Source organism: Neomonachus schauinslandi, chromosome 10, assembly GCF_002201575.2.
Source record: "Neomonachus schauinslandi chromosome 10, ASM220157v2, whole genome shotgun sequence".
NCBI classification, from domain to species: domain Eukaryota; kingdom Metazoa; phylum Chordata; class Mammalia; order Carnivora; family Phocidae; genus Neomonachus; species Neomonachus schauinslandi.
The window spans coordinates 39930147-39949055 of record NC_058412.1 but is presented as its reverse complement, the minus strand read 5'-3'; the positions used below and the strand labels follow the sequence as shown (position 1 = coordinate 39949055).

Sequence of the window (18909 nt, the reverse complement as noted above, 5' to 3'; positions counted from 1 at the left end):
AATTTTCCAAAATTGACAAAAGACACCAATCTGCAAATTAAATAAACCCTACCAAATGCCAAGCATAATAAACACAAACAATTCTACCTGGGGTGCCTGGTTGGCTCAGTTGATAGAGCATGTGACTCTTGATCCCAGGGCTATGAGTTTGAGCCCCACATTGGGTGTGGAGATTACTTAAAAATTAAATCTTTAAAATAAACAAGTAAACAAAAACAATTCTACCAAAAACCCATCATAGTAAATTGCAAAAAAAAAAACAAAGACAGTACAGTAAAAGATTATCTTCAAAGGTGCAGGTAAGCTGTTGACTGATTTCTCTGCAAAACAATGAAAGCCACAAGAATGTATATTCAAAGTACTGAAAGCAAATTACTGTGCACATAGAATTTTATTCCTGTCAAAACAATTTTTTTAAAGTAGGCTCCATGCTGGGCTGATCTCAGGACCTTGAGATCAAGACCTGAACTGAGATCAAGGGTCGGACGCTTAACCAACTGAGCCACCCAGGCGCTCCATTGTCACAACAAATTTTTAAACAAAGCTAAGATTAAGCCATTTAAAGACAAAGAAGATATTGAAATGGAAATTCAAACATGTACTAAATAGGATAATGGTGAAAATATATCAAAACTTGTGAGATGCATCTGAAACTCGGATTACGGGGAAATTTATAGGCATAAGTGCATATATTAGGCAAATGGCAATCTAAAATGTAATGATTAAACTCTAATAGAAGGAAAAAAATGTAAGAACAGAAATTAATGATATAGAAACATATATTCAATAGACAAGATCCAAAAGACCAGAAGTAGATTTTTTTTTAAAGTTGTTTGTTTTTTTTGAGAGAGGGAGTGACAGAAGGCATGCGCTGTGGGAGAGGAACGTAGAAAGAGAATCCTAGGCAGGCTTCACACCCAGCACGGAACCCAATGCAGGGCTCAACTTCATGACCCTGAGATCATAACCTGAGCAGAAATCAAGAGTCTGACACTTACTCAAGTGCCCTGCTTTTTAAAAAAAAAAAAGTTTAATAAAACATAAATCCCTGCTGAAACTGTTGAGAGACAGAGACAGAGATCCAAAAAACTTGCATCATGAATGAAAAGAGTATCACTACAGATCAGCAGACATTAAAATGATCATAAGAACATATTTTTTAAAAAACTTCACCAACAAATTTGAAATGTTAATGAAATGAAAAAATTTCTCAAAAAACACAACTTAAAAACTTTTTTTTAAGAAGATTTTATTTATTTATTTGTCAGAGAGCACAATCAGGGAGAGCAGGAGGCAGAGGGAGAAGCAGGCTCCCCACTAAGCAAGGAGCCTGATGCGGGACTTGATCCCAGGACCCTGGGATCATGACCTGAACCAAAGGCAGACGCATAACCAACTGAGCCATCCAGGTGTCCCCACAACTTAAAAACTGATAAGAATAATTAGAATGTTTGAATTGTCCATTCAATAATTTTTTAATTGAATTCATTATTGAAAACTTTCCCACGATGCTGGATCTCTCCCAGGAATGCAATAATGGTTAAAATATTGAAAATGAGTTAATATAAATCACCACACTGAAAGAATAAAGGAGAAAAACCCTTTAAATAAAGAAAACTATTAATGAGGCAGAAAAAGCATTTGTTAAAATTCAACACGCATTCATGGAGAAAAAAATCCTAGTTAAGAATCTAGAAATCAGGGGTGCCTGGGTGGCTCAGTTGGTTAAGCGGCTGCCTTCGGCTCAGGTCATGATCCCAGGGTCCTGGGATCGAGCCCCACGTCGGGCTCCCTGCTCAGCAGGGAGCCTGCTTCTTCTCCTTCTGCCTGCCTCTCTGCTACTTGTGCTCTCTCTATCTCTCTGTCAAATAAATAAAATATTTTAAAAAAAAAGAATCCAGAAATCATTTTTTAGAAAGAGAAAACCAGAAATAGAACATTTTTTACTCTGATAAAGTGTATCTTAAAATTTTTTTAATGGATTTAGTAAGGTTACTAGACATAAAAACAGATTGTATTAATGCATACTAACAACAGCAATTCTATTGCTGGTGGGAATGCAAAATGGTGTAGCCACTTTGAAAGACAGTTTGCGGTCTTCTTACAAAATTAACATACTCTTACCATATAATCCAGAAATCACACTTCATGGTATTTACCCAAAGGAGTTGAAAACTTATGTCATGTCCATGCAAAAAATATACACACAGATGTTTATAGCAGCTTTATTAACACTTGCCAAACTTGGAAGCAACCAAGATGTCTCTCAGTACATGAATGGGTAAATACACTGTGGTACACCCATGAAATGGAATATTATGCAGCATTAAAAACAAATGAGCTATCAAACCCTGAAAAGACATGGAGGAAACATAACTGCATATTACTGAGTGAAAGAAGCCAATCCGGAAAGACTACCTACTGTATGATTCCAACTATATGACATTCTGGAAAAGGCAAAACTGTGGAGACAGTAAAAATTTAACAAAGGATTTATATCCAATATAAAGAAATCTTAGAAATTAAAAAAGGACAATAGGAAAAAAAGAAGGAGGGAGGGGAGATATAAAAGGGAATAGCCAGATGGCCAACAAATAAAGCTATGAAAAGCAGAAACAATTTAAAACCTCAGTGAGATACCACTACACATCCACCAGGTGCTATTAAGGATATGGAGAAACACTCTCTGTGGAAGTTGAATTCAGAATGGTGGCATCACTTTGGAAAACAGTTTGATATTATAATAAACATACACATACTGTGTCAAACAGCAGTTCTACTCCTAGCAGTATACAAAACAAAATGGAGTGTGCATGTATACCAAACGACATGTAGAAGATGTTTAGTGCAGCATTGGATGTCATAGCCAAGAACCAGAAATAACCCAAATGTCCATCAAGAGCAGAAAAGATGAATAAATTGTGGTATAATCACAGGGTGGAATATTATATAGCAATGAAAATGAATGAACTACAATGACACACAATAATATGAATTAATCTAAAAAAATAACGTTGGGGCACCTGGGTGGCTCAGTTGGTTAAGCCTCTGCCTTCGGCTCAGGTCATGATCCCAGGGTCCTGGGATTGAGCCCCATGTCGGGCTCTCTGCTCAGCGGGGAGACTGCTTCTCCCTCTCACTCTGCCTGCTTGTGTGCACTCCCTCTCTCTCTGTCAAATAAATAAAATCTTTTAAAAAAATAAAAAATAAATTAAAAAAATACTGTTGATTGAAACAGACCAAATACAGAAGATATATATACTATATGATTCCATTTATATAAAATATAATAGCTAGTAAAATTAATCTATGGTGTTAGAATTCAAAATAGTTTTTACCTTTGAGAATGAAGAAGTCTATCAATTGGGTGGGTGCTGGTAATCCTCTCTTTTTTGTGTCCTGTGTGGTGTTACAAGTGTACACATTCACTTTGGGAGACTTCATTAAGCCGTACACTAATGATTTACGTATTACTCTATATGGATGTGAGACTTCAAATTTTTTTAAGTTTTTAAAAACTAACCTATAGTGTTGGAAATCAGGATAACAGGTCCCTTTGGGAAGGAGGAAGGAAAAGTCATTGGAGTAGAAAGGGGCATAAAAGATATGTCCCTGGCATGTTGGCAAACTTCATTCTCAACCACGGGTATTTAATTGTGATAATTCATAGAGCTATCTATTTGGTTTTTTGGACTTTTCTATATGTGTGTTATAGTAGATAATGTTTTTTAAAAACAAGAAAATAAATATTTGCACATCTATTAAAATGAGGATTTGAAATGTGTGCATATTTTAGGAGTATACTATATTTACATTTCTTCATAGTCTCATTGCTTATAAATAACATAAAACAGCATTTTTTTGTTGTTGTGGAATTCAGGGTGCAATCAATTTCACTGGGGCAAGGACAAGGACCCATTGCTGAAAGAATGATCAAAGATGCAATGAAATCAGGAAACTGGGTATTTTTGCAAAACTGCCATCTTGCTGTTTCTTGGATGTTGGCAATGGAAGAACTAATTAAAACCTTCACAGATTCAAGTATGTTGAAAACATAGCATTTTCATAATAATACCTTTTTATGTAGACTTTCTTTGTTGAATCCAATTCTTGCAATAATTTTTTATTGTAGGAATTATGTTTCCCCATAATAAAAAGGAGGAATTTGAGACCTAGAGAGTTTTAGTTAAATTACACAATCCAGACTTGAAAAAAGATCTTCAGACTCCAAGTTGTGCGTATGATCCACTGGATCATTTCTGTTTCATGTTCCTTTCTATGGAGGCCATTTGAATTCAAAATAGGTTACATACAGGCATGATAAAAGAGATAGAAAAATGGACTTAGGACAAAGCAAGGAAATTAAATCTTTCACTGCAGAATGAGAGAAGATTCACAGATTCAAGTTGCCGCCAATCCCCCTAGAGTCGTGTTTCACCACTTCTTATTCTCTGTGACTCCTAGACGTGTTGTGGAAAACCGACCTCAGGGCTTCGGAGCCGAAATAGCGAGGCAAAGACAGAGTTTAGGATAAAGAGGAACAATAGCTATATTGCTTTGCCAGGCAAAGGAGGCTGCAGCAGGCTGTGGCCTTCAAAACTGCAAGCCCACCTGAAGGAAAGGGGCTGGGGTGGGGGGGGGAGCGGAGTTAATGGGGAAATACAGGATCTAGCTGGTTTTGACAGGAATCGTGTACTTGCCGCCAGCCTGGTTCATCATGTCTTCAGGGTGGTACCAGGTTCCTGAAACAAAAGGCTAAGAAGGGAGGCGGGGAGGTTTGCAAAAGAGGAAAAAGGTGACTTAGTTTAAAATCCAGCTTCCCTGAAGCATTAGTGCAGCCATTTTGATTTTTGTTCAACTTTATGCTTTCAAGCGGCTTCAGCCACACACACCCCATGGGCGTACCCAGCGTTATTCATAGTTGCTACCACTACTACCGCTAACTATAACATCAGCACTTTCTTTCCCAATCAAGAAAGTTATAATGGGCTGCAAAGAAAGAAGAGGATTTAGAATCTACTCATTTTATTTATTTTCTTTTTTTTATTAATTTTATTTTATTATGTTAATCACCATACAGTACATCATTAGTTTTTGATGTAGTGTTCCATGATTCATTGTTTGCATATAACACCCAGTGCTCCATGCAATAGGTGCCCTCTTTAATACCCATCACCAGGCTAATCCATCCCCCCATCCCCTCCCCTCTAAAACCCTCAGTTTGTTTCTCATAGTCTCTCATGGTTCGTCTCTCCCTCCGATTTACCCCCTTCATTTTTCCCCTCCTGCTATCTTCTTTTTTTTTTTTTTAACATATAATGTATTATTTGTTTCAGAGGTACAGGTCTGTGATTCAACAGTCTTACACAATTCACAGCGCTCACCATAGCACAAAACCTCCCCAATGTCTATCACCCAGCCACCCCATCCCTCCCACCCCCCTCCACTCCAGCAACCCTCAGTTTGTTTCCTGAGATTAAGATAGAATCTACTTATTTTAAAATGTTAGTATAAAAATAATTGAAACCTTAGGAACCATATTATTGTTAATAAGCAGCATGAGCCCCACTTTACTCTGTCAGAAGACCATCCTACCAACCTAGGATATCCAGAGCCCTTTCTCTGGGGTCTTCCTTTGTGCCCTGACCACAGAAGCTTTCTGGGAAGGTGGGAGCTCTACAGCCAGTCTTGCAAGTGATTTTACTTACTGCTGCCTTTACAAAGTGGCCAGCCTACACTGGACACCACCCCACAGCCAAGACATAGCAGCCATCGCCTAAAGATCCCTCATTTCCTGGTTCCCCACTCCTTGCCTCTGCAGGCTGCTTCTTCCAGCAAGGATGGGGTCCTTCACATCAACCATCCAGAATCTCCACTCTTTTCACCCTTTTGCAGTGCAAATAAGAGTGGCCTGCTTCCAACTGGGCCTGTGGCTTATTTCCATTTAAATAATTAAAGAAAAAAATGACAAGAAGGTATTCACCACTGTCCAGGGGTTGCTGATGATTAGGCTTATAATTAAGAATGAAATGCTAGGGAAGGCATCTAAAAAGCAATTTGCTGCAGTGGGACTACATGAGCCTTCAAAATAAGGAGACGTTGTTCAGCCTCATGGTGAGTGGGACATGAGCGAGTGTATGCTGGAGGCTGGACAGGCTATGGAAGCCAGCAGAAGTTGGGTGTGGTTTTGAAGGGCCTTTGGCTTACCAAAGCTTAAATGGATAAAAAAATCATCTTCCGGCCCTTGGTACAACCATTTAGTAATGTACCCATTTGAGTTCTGATGTTTAACTTGAACCCATTTAAAATAAAATATATTCAGGTAATAAGCCGAAAAGAGTAAGTGAACAAAAGAAAAAAGAAACAAAGGAAGAAGCAAAAACTCTGGACTCAAAATTCTAAGACCTGAGTAGAGTTCTGCCCCCACTACTCCCTGCCTGTGCTACCATGTCTCCTCTCTGGGCCTCAGTTTCCCCAGCCATAAGATGCCCACACGGCATCTTCACTAGAAACCCTATGCTGATTCCTGAGGTTCCATTCCAGTTCGAAACTTCTATGATGTCTGTGAAAGTTAATATTCTTGATGCTTTCTGCAATTATAACAGAAAAAGTATGAATAAAAGTACTTCTCTAAATCTGCCTTTTTCATGCTTTGGATTTTTGGTTATTGAACATTTGGTTATTTTGGTTATCTCATTAGCCCTAAGACTTTGGTTGATGTCTGACTTCTATACCTAATAGTTTTTACCATGCAAGCAATTTCAGTGTTGCTCTAGAATTTTACTAGAACTACCTTTTAATTTTAGCTATTTAATATAGTTCATGAATTTAGATTACCAAAATAAGCATAAATTCAGCTTTAATCTGTAGTCATTCATTCAATAAATATTTGGGAACCTACCATGTACCATGCCCTGTTCTAGATCTTTAAGGTAGGACAGTGAACAAAACAACCATAGATATCTGCCCTCCTAGAACTTAAATGTTAGTAAGGGGAGACGAACAATAATTAAACCATATGATAAATAAGTAATTTTATGGTATGATAGAATGTGGCTAGTGCTTTGGAAAAAAATAGAGTAAGGAGGATCAGAAAGGTCAGGATGAAATGGGCGGGGGTTGAGGGTGATAGGGAGGAAGAGTGGGTAGCAATTTAAACAGTGTGATCTGGGTAAACCTCTTTGAGAAGGTAACATTTGACCAAGACTTGAAGAAAGTGAGGGAATCTAAAGGAAGAGCATTCCAGGCAGAAGGAAGAGCCAGTGCGAAGACCCTAGGGAGGGAGCAGGCCTGGAATGCTGAAGAAATACCATAATATGTACTTAAAAACCAGCATCGAGAAAGTCATCCGTGGATGATGCCTGCGTCTTCCGATAATGGGAACAACACTTTTCCCAACTTTGCTTCAGCCTTTTGAACCCAGAAGGGAACTCATTTTCTTAGGCTTTCTGTGCAAAGCTCACAAAGTAAGCATATTGACTTAACTTCTTCATGCTACTCATGAAGCCTGTCCATACTCCCTCAATTCCCTTTGCAACTTATCTGCAGAGAGGAGAAATCCCTTTCTTCTCCATGACGCTTTCTGACCATTTTCATGCAATCTGCCATAAATTGAATTGTTTAAAAATAAAACAAAACACTTCATGAGCACTGGCAGTAACAGTCCTATTTTTTAATTGAAAATTTTCCCCATCTCAGAGGGAAGGCCCTTAACACCTCCAAGTATTAAAAATTAATGTGTCCTTAATTTCTTTACTCAGATGTGCCAGTGTCTAGATTGCCAAATTTTCATGTATTAAGAGTTTCTATAAAAATTCCTCCCACCTCCATTTTAGAACATTTTACAACATAAAAGACTTAAACTAGCCTTTAAACAGAGCTCACAGCGGGTTTTTTGCTATCCCATAATAAGCGTTTGTTATGTAAAAGTATTATTTTAAGTTAAGCATTTTCCTTTTTTTGTTGTCTTTGTTTTAAACAGCTATTACTATCAAGGACACTTTTCGACTTTTTTTAAGTTCCATGCCTAGTAGTACATTTCCTGTTACAGTTCTTCAAAATTCTGTCAAGGTAACGTATGCACATGGTTGGAATGGTGCAAAATGACTGGCCTCAGAGTGTTCCCCGAGTCGTCCGGGGAGCCCAGGCCCCACACAGGACCACATCAAAGTGTGGGTGACCCAGGTGGGGAGGGGGAAGTCAGTATCCCTTCACCTGCTAGCACGCAGGCAGTTTCCCAAGCCACTCCCATCCTTGTGCGCCCTAGTCTGTTGATCATTCAACTCTATAAGAAAATGTCAAGGGGGCGCCTGGGTGGCTCAGTCGGTGGCCCAGGGTTCTGGGATCGAGCCCCGCATCAGGCTCCCTGCTCAGCGGAAAGCCTGCTTCTCCCTCTCCCACTCCCCCTGCTTGTGTTCCTGTTCTCACTCTCTCTCTCTGTCAAATAAATAAATAAAAAATCTTTAAAAAAAAAAAAAGAAAAGAAAAAATGTCAAGGATGCAGAGTGTAGTGAGAATGGAACCCCTCCCAGAATTAAGAGGCTATTTCAGCTTGTGAGACATAGGAAGGCCTACAGGTAGTATGGCTGCTGGATTTCAGTGCTGGAAGTCTCCAATATATAGGAAGCCTCTGCATATGAATGATCACTCAGGAACAAGAGATGCCTCTTCCTTCCCTCTCCCATGTCATCAAGGGATGCCATATGTTGGGATGCGTGGAAAATCCAATGCTGCAGACCTGAGCATACTTTCTGGCCCATATTTAGAAAAATGGACACCAAAAGAAATTGTCTGAGGTTCTTGTGGAGACGGTTCACCGACTGTAGGTCTAAAGACCCCATGAGGCCCAACTGCAGAGACTGAGGCTGAGCAAGATACAGAGCAGGCCCCCACATGCCAGGAATGCCCCACATCCTCTCGATGTCTTCAGTCTATGTGTGTTATTCAGAAATAATGTGAATCTATAAAATTGCCCTCTCTGCCACATATGTGTCTGAATCCAGGTAACCAATGAGCCTCCGAAAGGTCTACGTGCAAATATCAGACGAGCATTTACTGAAATGACACCTTCGTTTTTTGAAGAAAATATACTTGGAAGAAAATGGAGACAAATAATATTTGGCATTTGCTTCTTCCATGCAATTATTCAGGTACACTTAATTTTTGCTTTTTAGTAGAAACAAGAAAGTGCATTATGTTAATAAATTTTTTAAAAAGTGGGAATTACATGAGAGCTTACAAGTGGCATTGTGAAGTGCTGAGGCCCAGTTCAGGGTCTAAACCCAAGTTGTTCTCCCTCAGTGGCTGATTTCTCTGTACTCCCCTCACCTCAGCAGCTCACGGCTTTACCTCCCAGCTCTACTCTGATCTGACCAAAGGACACCATCACCTGGATAAATGTACAAGGTTAAATTCAAAAGCACAAAATTGATCTCCTGAGCTATGCCTCACTCCCAAATCTGCTTCCCTCCAGGCTCTACTTCTGAAATCGGTGGTCTCATATCTCCATAATTTCAGGATTATTTTTATTATCCCTTCTTTGCACATATCAGTCCATTATTTTTCTTGCAATAGTTTCATTCTTGCCTATTCCTATTTGAGTGGGCTCACCACACTTAGGAGCCTCTTCCCTGTGACCAGAGCCCCAAGTCCCCTGAAAGAGGACCTTCAACTCAGTACTACTTTCTCCTTCCCTCTGCTCAAAGCTCACTGCTGTGATTTGGTGTCCATCCTGTGACCCTGCACTTAAATTCTGACTCTTCGACTACATGTCTCTACATGGTGTCTTGATTAGACTGGCTGCCTGGGTTTCAAATGTGTATGGTCTCCAGAGAAAGAACCTGTAAAGAAAAAAACAAATATTAAAGATGCAAAATACGAAATAAATAAGTAAACAAGATCCTAGAGGAGATCCGTGAGGCTGGGACCAGGGGCTCCAGGTGTGAGGCCCTGTGGTACAAAGAAAAACAGCTGAGGTAGGGAGGTGGTTCAAGACCTAGGGAAATTCTGAGATCAAGAGGAGGGAATATGAGACCTCTCATATAATCATTAGTTTGGAATTAAGAAATTAAGATGGGATAGGGAGATAATGAGGAAAGGGAAAGACTTCACTATGTGAAGTCATGAAACAAGGGTTATGATTCTGTGTACCAGTTTAAAAAAAAAAAGATGTCACTGCAGAGAAGTCAGTATGTAATCAGCACATTGTGACATGACTGAAAAGCCTAGGTGATAGACGCCTTAGAAGAGTAGAGAGTAGTTCTTGCCATCAGATGGATGATTAGTGTCAGAATTTTTTTTTCTTTTTTGCCTATTTTGATGGGGAAATATTTTATTTTACCATGAAGGACAAATGTCCTTTTCACAGATCTATCATATTTCCAGTAATGTCAAATTTTCTCTCAGAAATTTTGGAGAAGAGCTAGGACTGGGAAGAGATGCCGCCCATGTTTGCTGTAAGCCAAACTGAAAGCCTAGATGAAGTTGAACTTCATGATCTTAACTGATTTTACAGAATGAGGATGCCCAACTTCAACAGAAACCTTTAATTTCTCAATATTTTATACAAAGTTAATTTTACCAAATTTTATGTAAGACTATTTTCATTTTCCCTTCTAGGAGAGAAAAAAGTTTGGCCCCCTTGGTTGGAATATCTGCTATGAATTTAATGACAGTGACAGGGAATGTGCTTTACTAAACCTCAACCTTTATTGTCAAGAAGGAAAGATTCCCTGGGATGCGTTGATTTACATTACTGGTCAGTATGCCCACATGGCCAGGCCATGGCCCATATAAAGATGGCATCCTTTCCCCAGTGTTTGATAGTGGTGATGATGATTCTGATAGTCCCTTTGTAAAGATAAGACCATGATAAGAATATCATGAGAATATTTACACATAGAAAATGGGCATATGTTTTCCCAAATAATAATAGCAGAACCTTATATCTCTCTTGATACATGCCAAGTACTGTGTTCAGCACTTCCCAAGAATTAGCAGATTTAATCCTCACAACAACCCTATGAGGTGAGGACTGTTATATACCTATTTTATACATGAGGAAACTGAGGCGCACAGTTTGTAAGTGGTGGAGCCAAGATTGAAATCCAGTCAGTCTAGCCTCGAGAGTATGCTCTTAAATTCAAAAGAATCTGAACATTGCTTGACTAGTAGAGACCTGTTGATTCAGGTATACTTGTGAAAAAGGAAAAAATATTTCAGGAATACAATTTTTAGCAAATACTAATTGTGGCCACATGGGACCTTGTGCCAAAAAATTAGGTCCAATGTGGAATATGTAGGCCCGAATAATGAAGAAATGATTTGCACTGGGAAGGGGGGGGAAGAAGTGCACTCTGAAAAGGGGCAGAATGGGAATGGGTGGTTTTTACTGGTGAGTAAGGGAAATGGGGAAGAACAGAGAGGGATTAGGTGACCTAGAGCCTTGAAAGGCAAATAAACCTTGGAAATGGAGGGCAGTGAAACAACAGTGAAAATGAATGAAGACCATCCTCAGAGTGGACCAAAAGGGGTGGTCTTGGAATCTAGGGGGCTACTTTATACTCTGGCCTCCAGCACTACACTACTCCAGTGGGGCCAACACTGCTTAATAAAATGGTGATGGACAACTGACCTTATATTGATGATCAGCTTACTTTCAACAAAGGTATCAGGGCGGCTCAATGGAGGACGGATAATTTTTTCAACAAATGATGCTGGGACTGTTAGATATCCAACTGCAAAAGAATGAATTTGGATCCTTATCTCATATAATACACAAAAATTCATTCAAAATGAGTCCTATAAGAGCTAAATGTAACAGCTAAAACTATAAAGCTCTTAGAAGGAAGCATAGAAGTAAATCTTTGTGACTTTGGGCTAGGCAATGACTTATTAGATATGATGCAAGAAACACAAGCAATAAAGAAAAAATAATAATGGACATCATTAACATTTAAAACTTTTATACTTCAATAAATACCATCAAGAAAGTGAAAGGACAAGCCACAGACTGAAGGAAAATATCTGCAAATCATATGTCTGATAAGGCACTTGTATACAAAGTATATAAAGAACACTTACAACTTAACAGTGAAAAGAAAAATAAACCAATTTAAAAATGGGGCAAAAGATTTGAACAGACATTTCACCAAAGAAGACATATAAATGCCCAAAAAGCACATGAAAAGATGCTCCATCATTAAGGAAATGAAAATTAAAGCCACAATGAAATACCACTTTATACCGGCTAGGATGACTATAATTAAAAAATGAAACAACAAAAAAAGAGTAACAAAGTGTTGGGGAGGATATGGAGAAAGTGGAACCCTCATACATTGCTGGTGGCAATGTAAAATGGTGCCACTACTTTGGAAGATTTTTAAAATAGACTTACTCTATGACCCAGAAATTCCTCTCCTAGGTATATACCCAGGAAAAAAATGAAAACACATGTCCACACAAAAACTTTGTACATGTTTATAACAGCACTGCTTCATAGCCAAAAAGTGGAAACAACTTGAACTTCCATCAGCTGGTGAATGGAAAAACAATGTGGCGTATCCACACATGTACTATCCAGCCATAAAAAGGAATAAAGTATGGATACGTGCTGCAACATAGGTAAACCCCATACACTCTATGCTAAGTAAAAAAGTCAGGCACAGGGCACCTGGGTGGCTCAGTCAGTCAAGCATCCAAGTCTTGATTTGGGCTCAGGTCCTTATATCAAGGTCCTGGGATTGAGCCCTGAGTTGGGATCCACACTCAGCGGGGAGCCTGCTTAAGATTCTCTCTCCCTTGGGGTGCCTGGGTGGCTCAGTTGTTAAGCGTCTGCCTTCGGCTCAGGTCATGATCCCAGGATCCTGGGATCGAGCCCCATATCGGGCTCCCTGCTCCGCGGGAAGCCTGCTTCTCCCTCTCCCTCTCCCTCTCCCCCTGCTTGTGTTCCCTCTCTCGCTGTGTCTCTCTCTGTCAAATAAATAAATAAAATCTTTAAAAAAAAAAAAAAAGATTCTCTCTCCTCCTCCCTTTACCCCTCCCTCTGCTCGCTCTCTCCCTCCCTCCCTCTCTCTCTAAGATAGTCTTTTTTTTTTTAAGTCAGCTCAAAATACCACATTGTATGATTCCATTTATATGAAAGTTCCAGAAAAACCAAATGTATACAGACAGAAAGTAAATTCCTGGTTGCATGGAGCAGGGGCAAGAATGAGGAGTGACTGAGAAGGGGCACAAGATTTCTTTTGGGGGATGATACAAATGTTTTAAAATTAGATTGTGGGGACGGTTACACACACATTGCAGGTTTACTAAATATTACTGAATTATACATGTAAATTTTATGTGGATTTTATGATTTTTAAATTATAGCTCTCTATTAAAGCTGTTTTTAAAAAATGGATAGGAGCAAAAAGGCAATGAATGCTTTATCCATAGGGTGGTATTTTCGGCAATCATTTATGCATTAATCCAGAAAATACTGCCTAATACTACTACAAGAGATGCTAGAAATACAAAGATGACGTAGACCCTTCCTGCCAAAAACTCATGGCATGGAGGGTGGAGATAATGAATAAACTCTATGTTAGGATAATAACCAAATCAGAAGTGTCTGCGCAATGCTGTGGGAACTAGGAAGGAACAACACTACCCCGGGGGAATCCGGGAGAGCTCTGCTGGGAGCTAAGTGCTGAACAGCTACATTGAGCTAAGTTGGGCTCACTGGGAGAGAAAACGCAGGAGAGCACACTGGGCTGAGAGAATCATGATGTAAAAGCCCAATGGGTTGAGGTGTGGCCTGTCTGTAGAACTTGTGAGCAATTCCGTTGGGCTGGTGCATAGTAGGAAGAGGGGATGTACATGGAGGGGAGCTTTATCTTCAACAAAACTAAAAATGGTAAGCTGGGGGCACAACCTGAAAGGCCTGTGTGTGTTGTTAATAAATTTTGGTTCTACTTTGTAATCAATGATTGGCAATCATAGTCCTTTAGGCTGTAAAGATGTACAATAATTTACAAAGCTATAATAAAAGCAACATGAAGGACTGAACGAGAAGATACAGAAACACCAGTGGGGAAACTAAACAGGAGAGAATAGGGGCACCTGGGTGGCTCAGATGGCTAAGTGTCTGCCTTCAGCTCAGGTCATGATCCCAGAGTCCTGGGATTGAGCCCCAGGTTGGGCTCCCAGCTCAGCAGGAGGTCTGCTTCTTCCTCTCCCTCTGCCCCTTACCCTGCTTGTGCTCTGTCTCTCTCTCTCAAATGAATAAATAAAATCTTAAAAAAAAAAAAGTAAACAGGAGAGAATAAACAGAAATACTGAGGAGGCTTTAAATATGAGAAGGTATTTGGGGGTGGGGAAGGTCTTAAAATTTTATAGTGTAAGGTATAGCAATACATAATTCCAGGAGACAGATCTAAGCTCAAAGTAGGCAAGGACAAAGCCAAACCTAAGGCCTGTCCAGTTTGTATTGGGCCATCCCTGAGCCAGCCTCTGGGGATAGAAGAGGAAGAGAAGGGGGAAGCCACCACACTGGAATCTGCAACGAGCCCCTCGGGGACTGTGATGTCAGGGCCAGGACAGGTGGTGGGCATGTATGGTGGACACTTCCTCCTCAGGTCCCTCTTCTGGGAAGACCAAACCCAGAAGACTCCTTCCTAAAATTGAGCCCAAAAGTGAGTCATCTACTCTGAGTCAAAATTATTTACTCAGTTTGATCCAAGAAAAGGGTAAAACTCAATCTGGATGGAGAAGCACAAAGTCTGATGATTTGTAAGGAAAATATTTCTGTGCTGCTTCTCAAAATGCAGATATTGTCCTTTGTGACTTAAAAAAAGTACTTTAGGGCAACTCTTTCCTCTCACCATCTACCAACTATAGAAGTCTTAGTTTTCCTGGCCATCCTCCTTTTCCAGACACCATTGTGCAGTTGGAGAAACTTGAGCTTACATTCCCATCCAGCCCCAAAGATCCAAGAGGAGCCTCAATTTAGGCCCAGACCTGATGGACCCACTACAAAGATGTAACCGAACTTTGTGTTCCAAGACTTCCTAGAAGGTGACAGAAGAATATACCCAGGAAAATACAACAGCATCTCTTTCTTCCCTCTTAGAATTGCTAATACGGAGATTTAGCTACTTGACCACCGGCTGTAATACCTACTCTACCTCCTCTCCCCTCCCCCTGAGTGGTTGATCCAACACGACAGACCAAAAATGCTTCAACAGGAGAGGGAAAATAAGTGTCCCTATGAGAGGTGCAAGTAAAGACATTGCTCCCTTAGAAGAAATAAATTATTGAGATTCCAAACACTGAAATAACTCTTTCACCAACTATCTCAGCTTGAAAGAGAATGAAAAACATTTCTTCCTGACATAATGGAAGATACAGAGATGAGAATGGCTGAACATTCAGAGAATCCAGAAGTTGAGTGTCAGTACCATATGTAAAATCCTTCTGGGAACACTACAGTGTTAAATAATGAAATGTAGCAATGGATCTGGAGTTTTCCCAAGGAATTATATCAGCAATGATATTATTCCAAAGAAGAAAAATATCATTCCTCTTAGAATTTTGGGATGACTGTGGAGCATGCTGAAAGTAGCTTCTCTGTGAAAAAAGAGATGGGGTACTAATAAGTTTTAATTCCCCACAACATAATTTCTGTGAGGCAAGTTGTCTCTTTCACCTTGGACCTATCTTTCCTTCCTAGCTTAATTTTAATAATTATAAAGTATGCATACAGTTTCAATGTCTTGTAAATGTTTTGGTTCATTTACTGGCCTCAAAAAGAATCAGTGTTGCATAGGAAGTGTATATGTTTTAGAATACTGTGATCAATGATGGAATAAGACCCAAAATCAGTATTTTGCAGCAAAAGAAGAAGAAGAGGAGAAAGAGGAGGAGGAGGGGGGAATAAAAAGAAGAAGGAGGAGGAGGAGGAGAAGGAAGGAAGGAAAGAAGGAAGGAAGGAGAGAAAAAGGAAGGAAGGAAGGAAAAGAAAGATCGAGAGAGGGAGAGAGAAAGAAAGAGAAAGAAAGAAAGAAAGAAAGAAAGAGAGCTCAGTGGCTTTGGTTCTGGTTATTTGGGGAAAGCAAAATAATTAGGGTAGGGTACATATACTAGTTTTTTTCCTGCCTTTTATTCTCTGAAGGAAACTCTGATATGCTCTTTTCACTTTCAGTTCCAAATAAATGTGCATATAAATAAACCTATTGGAATTTGGCTAAGCATATCAATAAAAAATATGTTTAAAAATGCAAACTCCTTTTCAGGTGAAATTACATATGGTGGTAGAGTTACAGATACCTGGGATCAAAGATGCCTTCGTACGGTCTTAAAAAGGTTCTTTTCTCCTGAAACATTAGAAGAGGATTATAAATATTCGGAATCAGGTGAATGACTTTTCAATATTCCGGAAAGGACCTTTTGCAAAATGTCATCGGCGGCATCTCTCAGTTTTTCATCCAGGAGCTCTCGGTGTCCAGTCATCACAGCCCAGTCCCCACGCCCGCCCGCCCCAGCCCCACGCTTGACCATCTCCAAAAGTGGCTTGGCAGTTAAAGCACGAAAATATCTTTTGTGCAGTAGCCACTTTGAATTATTTGCTCTAAAATGGGTTGTATTTGGTCTAAATGTGTTTTCAAAGTTCTATAAATTTGGAGCCCTTTACCAAGGCATGGCTTTCAGCAGCACATCCCTGGATTCCCAGAATCTTGAAAGGTTCTGGAGGAGACACCCTGAAAGAGTAGAAGACTAATCACATGCTCAAGGCCTCAAGAAAAGGGAAAGCGACCAGGCACAGTAATGAAGGCAAGGAGGGTGGGGAAAACAATCCCCTTTTCTGTGGAAGGCACTTGATTATAGCCACCATCTGAACAGGCAGAGAAGGACTAACGTTGGTGGTACAAAGCTAGTCTATTTGAAACATATCTGCCTTCTGTGTTTTCAATAAACAGGCATCTATTTTGCACCTTTGGCTGACAGCCTACAAGAGTTTAAGGACTACATTGAAAATCTGCCTTTGATGGATGACCCAGAAATATTTGGAATGCATGAAAATGCCAACCTAGTTTTCCAGGTATGTGGCCTTTTAGCCTAAAATACATTTTCATATTGTGTATGTAAACTTGAAACATCAATAATCATCTCACTAGTCCCATAAATTATTATATCCTTAAATAACCAAAGTAAATGTTTCACCTCAACTTCAGCATTCGATTCCAATTTAGCCTGTTCCCTCTGGATCCTTCACAGCATCCTAAGATCCATGCATTTTTCCCTGTCACTGGCCACCCCCCACCTCCCGGCCTTCTACCCACTAGTCCAACTTAACTTGGGAATTTGGACGATAATCCAGACAGTCCTTTCTCTTTTGCCCTTTTCCCTCCACACTGAGCAAATCTGTATCATATTACACAAAGGTTTATGGATCCACAGATGATTAAGTTATAAAAGTACAATAAAAACATCCAAGACAGATAAAACAGTGTTCTTTAAAATTGTGGTCCATCAGGTCACAGTGCCAGACACCAGCAGTAGGTCCAAAGAGCAAACTGGATCATTTCACTCCTCTAAGACCTTCTGATGCCCCACCATTACCTCGGGGTAGTCCAAGTTTGTCAGCATGGCACCTGAGGCTCCTCCATTACCTGTGCACTACATACCTTTCCAGTTTATTCATCTGCCATGGTCAGGAATCTGTGGATGAACCAAAGTCATGAACTAAGGTCTGTCCCTTGGGGCCTGGAATACTATAAAGGTTGGAGACTAGGTTTGGCTCACAAGGGTGAAGGGAATCATCTTCCTTTCAACTTAAATTTTGCCCATACAAGTGTTAGAGGGGGAGGTCTACCTAGATATCAATGAATCCATAAGAAACAACAGTGGAACTTCCAGAAAAAAACCCAGGAGGTCAATGCTCTGCCACCTTATGTCATGGTTCTCTGCCATAAAAAATTGCTTTGCTGTTTAGCAAGGAGTTAGAATATTATCTTGTTTTTCATTATTCTGCTTTCAGGAAGAAAAAGAGGTGGCCAAACAAGTGTTAATATTCACTCATATCTGACAGTTTGTTCTGGAGTGGGTGGGGCATGGGGCAGGGTGGGGGGGAGAAGGGAAGGGGGAGTGTAGATATTGTAAGACTTGCTGCATCCTGTGAGAAATACAGCATTGTTGGCAGAGGTAACACTCTTGGCAGTGTGCACCGAGGAGTGTAGTTTTGTGTTTTCCATTGGTTCACAATGACTGAGAATGAGACAGCAGGCATGTAGTGAGCACGGTGGTATGCTTTTCAGTCTAGCCTCCCTTCCTCCATTTTTCTGGTAGAGTATATGCCCTACTCCCAATCTCCTCCTTTTGGGATAACAGCCCCTTCCTCATTCCATGAAATTCTGGTAAGACCTCCTTACCTTCAGAGGTGGGCATGTGACTCAGGCCTGGCCAAAGGCAGTACTCCATCACCTAGCCACTGGAATTGGTCCAAAGAACAGGTACATGGACCAGCTTGGGTGAATGAGAATTCTTCCCTAAGCTTTAGTATATAGAGATGCTAGGATTGGGGGAGGGATTTCTCTTTCCTTTGGAATCACTGGCTAGGATACTGCATATCTGGAGCTGTCTGTGGCCTTATCATTGACACTCAGCCCATTCCCCCTACCACATAGAAGAAGCTCATCTGCCATAGGAAAGAGAGAAACAACCAAGCATGTACTGGAGAGAAAACATTAGATCCATTCATGCCTGAGACCCATGTGACTTGTGTTCCCTTCTTCCCAGTGTATGAGCCAACAGATTTCTTTGATTAGCTGCTTTAGGTTAGCTAATTCTGCCTGCCATCAATAGAGTCTTTAATTAAAGATATGATTCCTTCCTCACTCCGCAAACTATACCTACTTAGATGCTTATTAGAAA

The 18909-nt window shown here is 40.2% G+C and overlaps 1 protein-coding gene across 1 annotated transcript in view; it reads left to right on the top strand.

The window, feature by feature from the left end:
* Window positions 1-18909, top strand: part of DNAH6 (dynein axonemal heavy chain 6) — a 214859-nt gene that overhangs the window by 177074 nt on the left and 18876 nt on the right. Inside the window, exons 64-69 of the mRNA XM_021697409.1 lie at window positions 3881-4041; window positions 7982-8070; window positions 9003-9149; window positions 10618-10756; window positions 16272-16391; window positions 16956-17077. Of these exons, the coding sequence (XP_021553084.1) occupies window positions 3881-4041; window positions 7982-8070; window positions 9003-9149; window positions 10618-10756; window positions 16272-16391; window positions 16956-17077 (778 nt within the window). The remainder of the gene's footprint in view (window positions 1-3880; window positions 4042-7981; window positions 8071-9002; window positions 9150-10617; window positions 10757-16271; window positions 16392-16955; window positions 17078-18909) is intronic.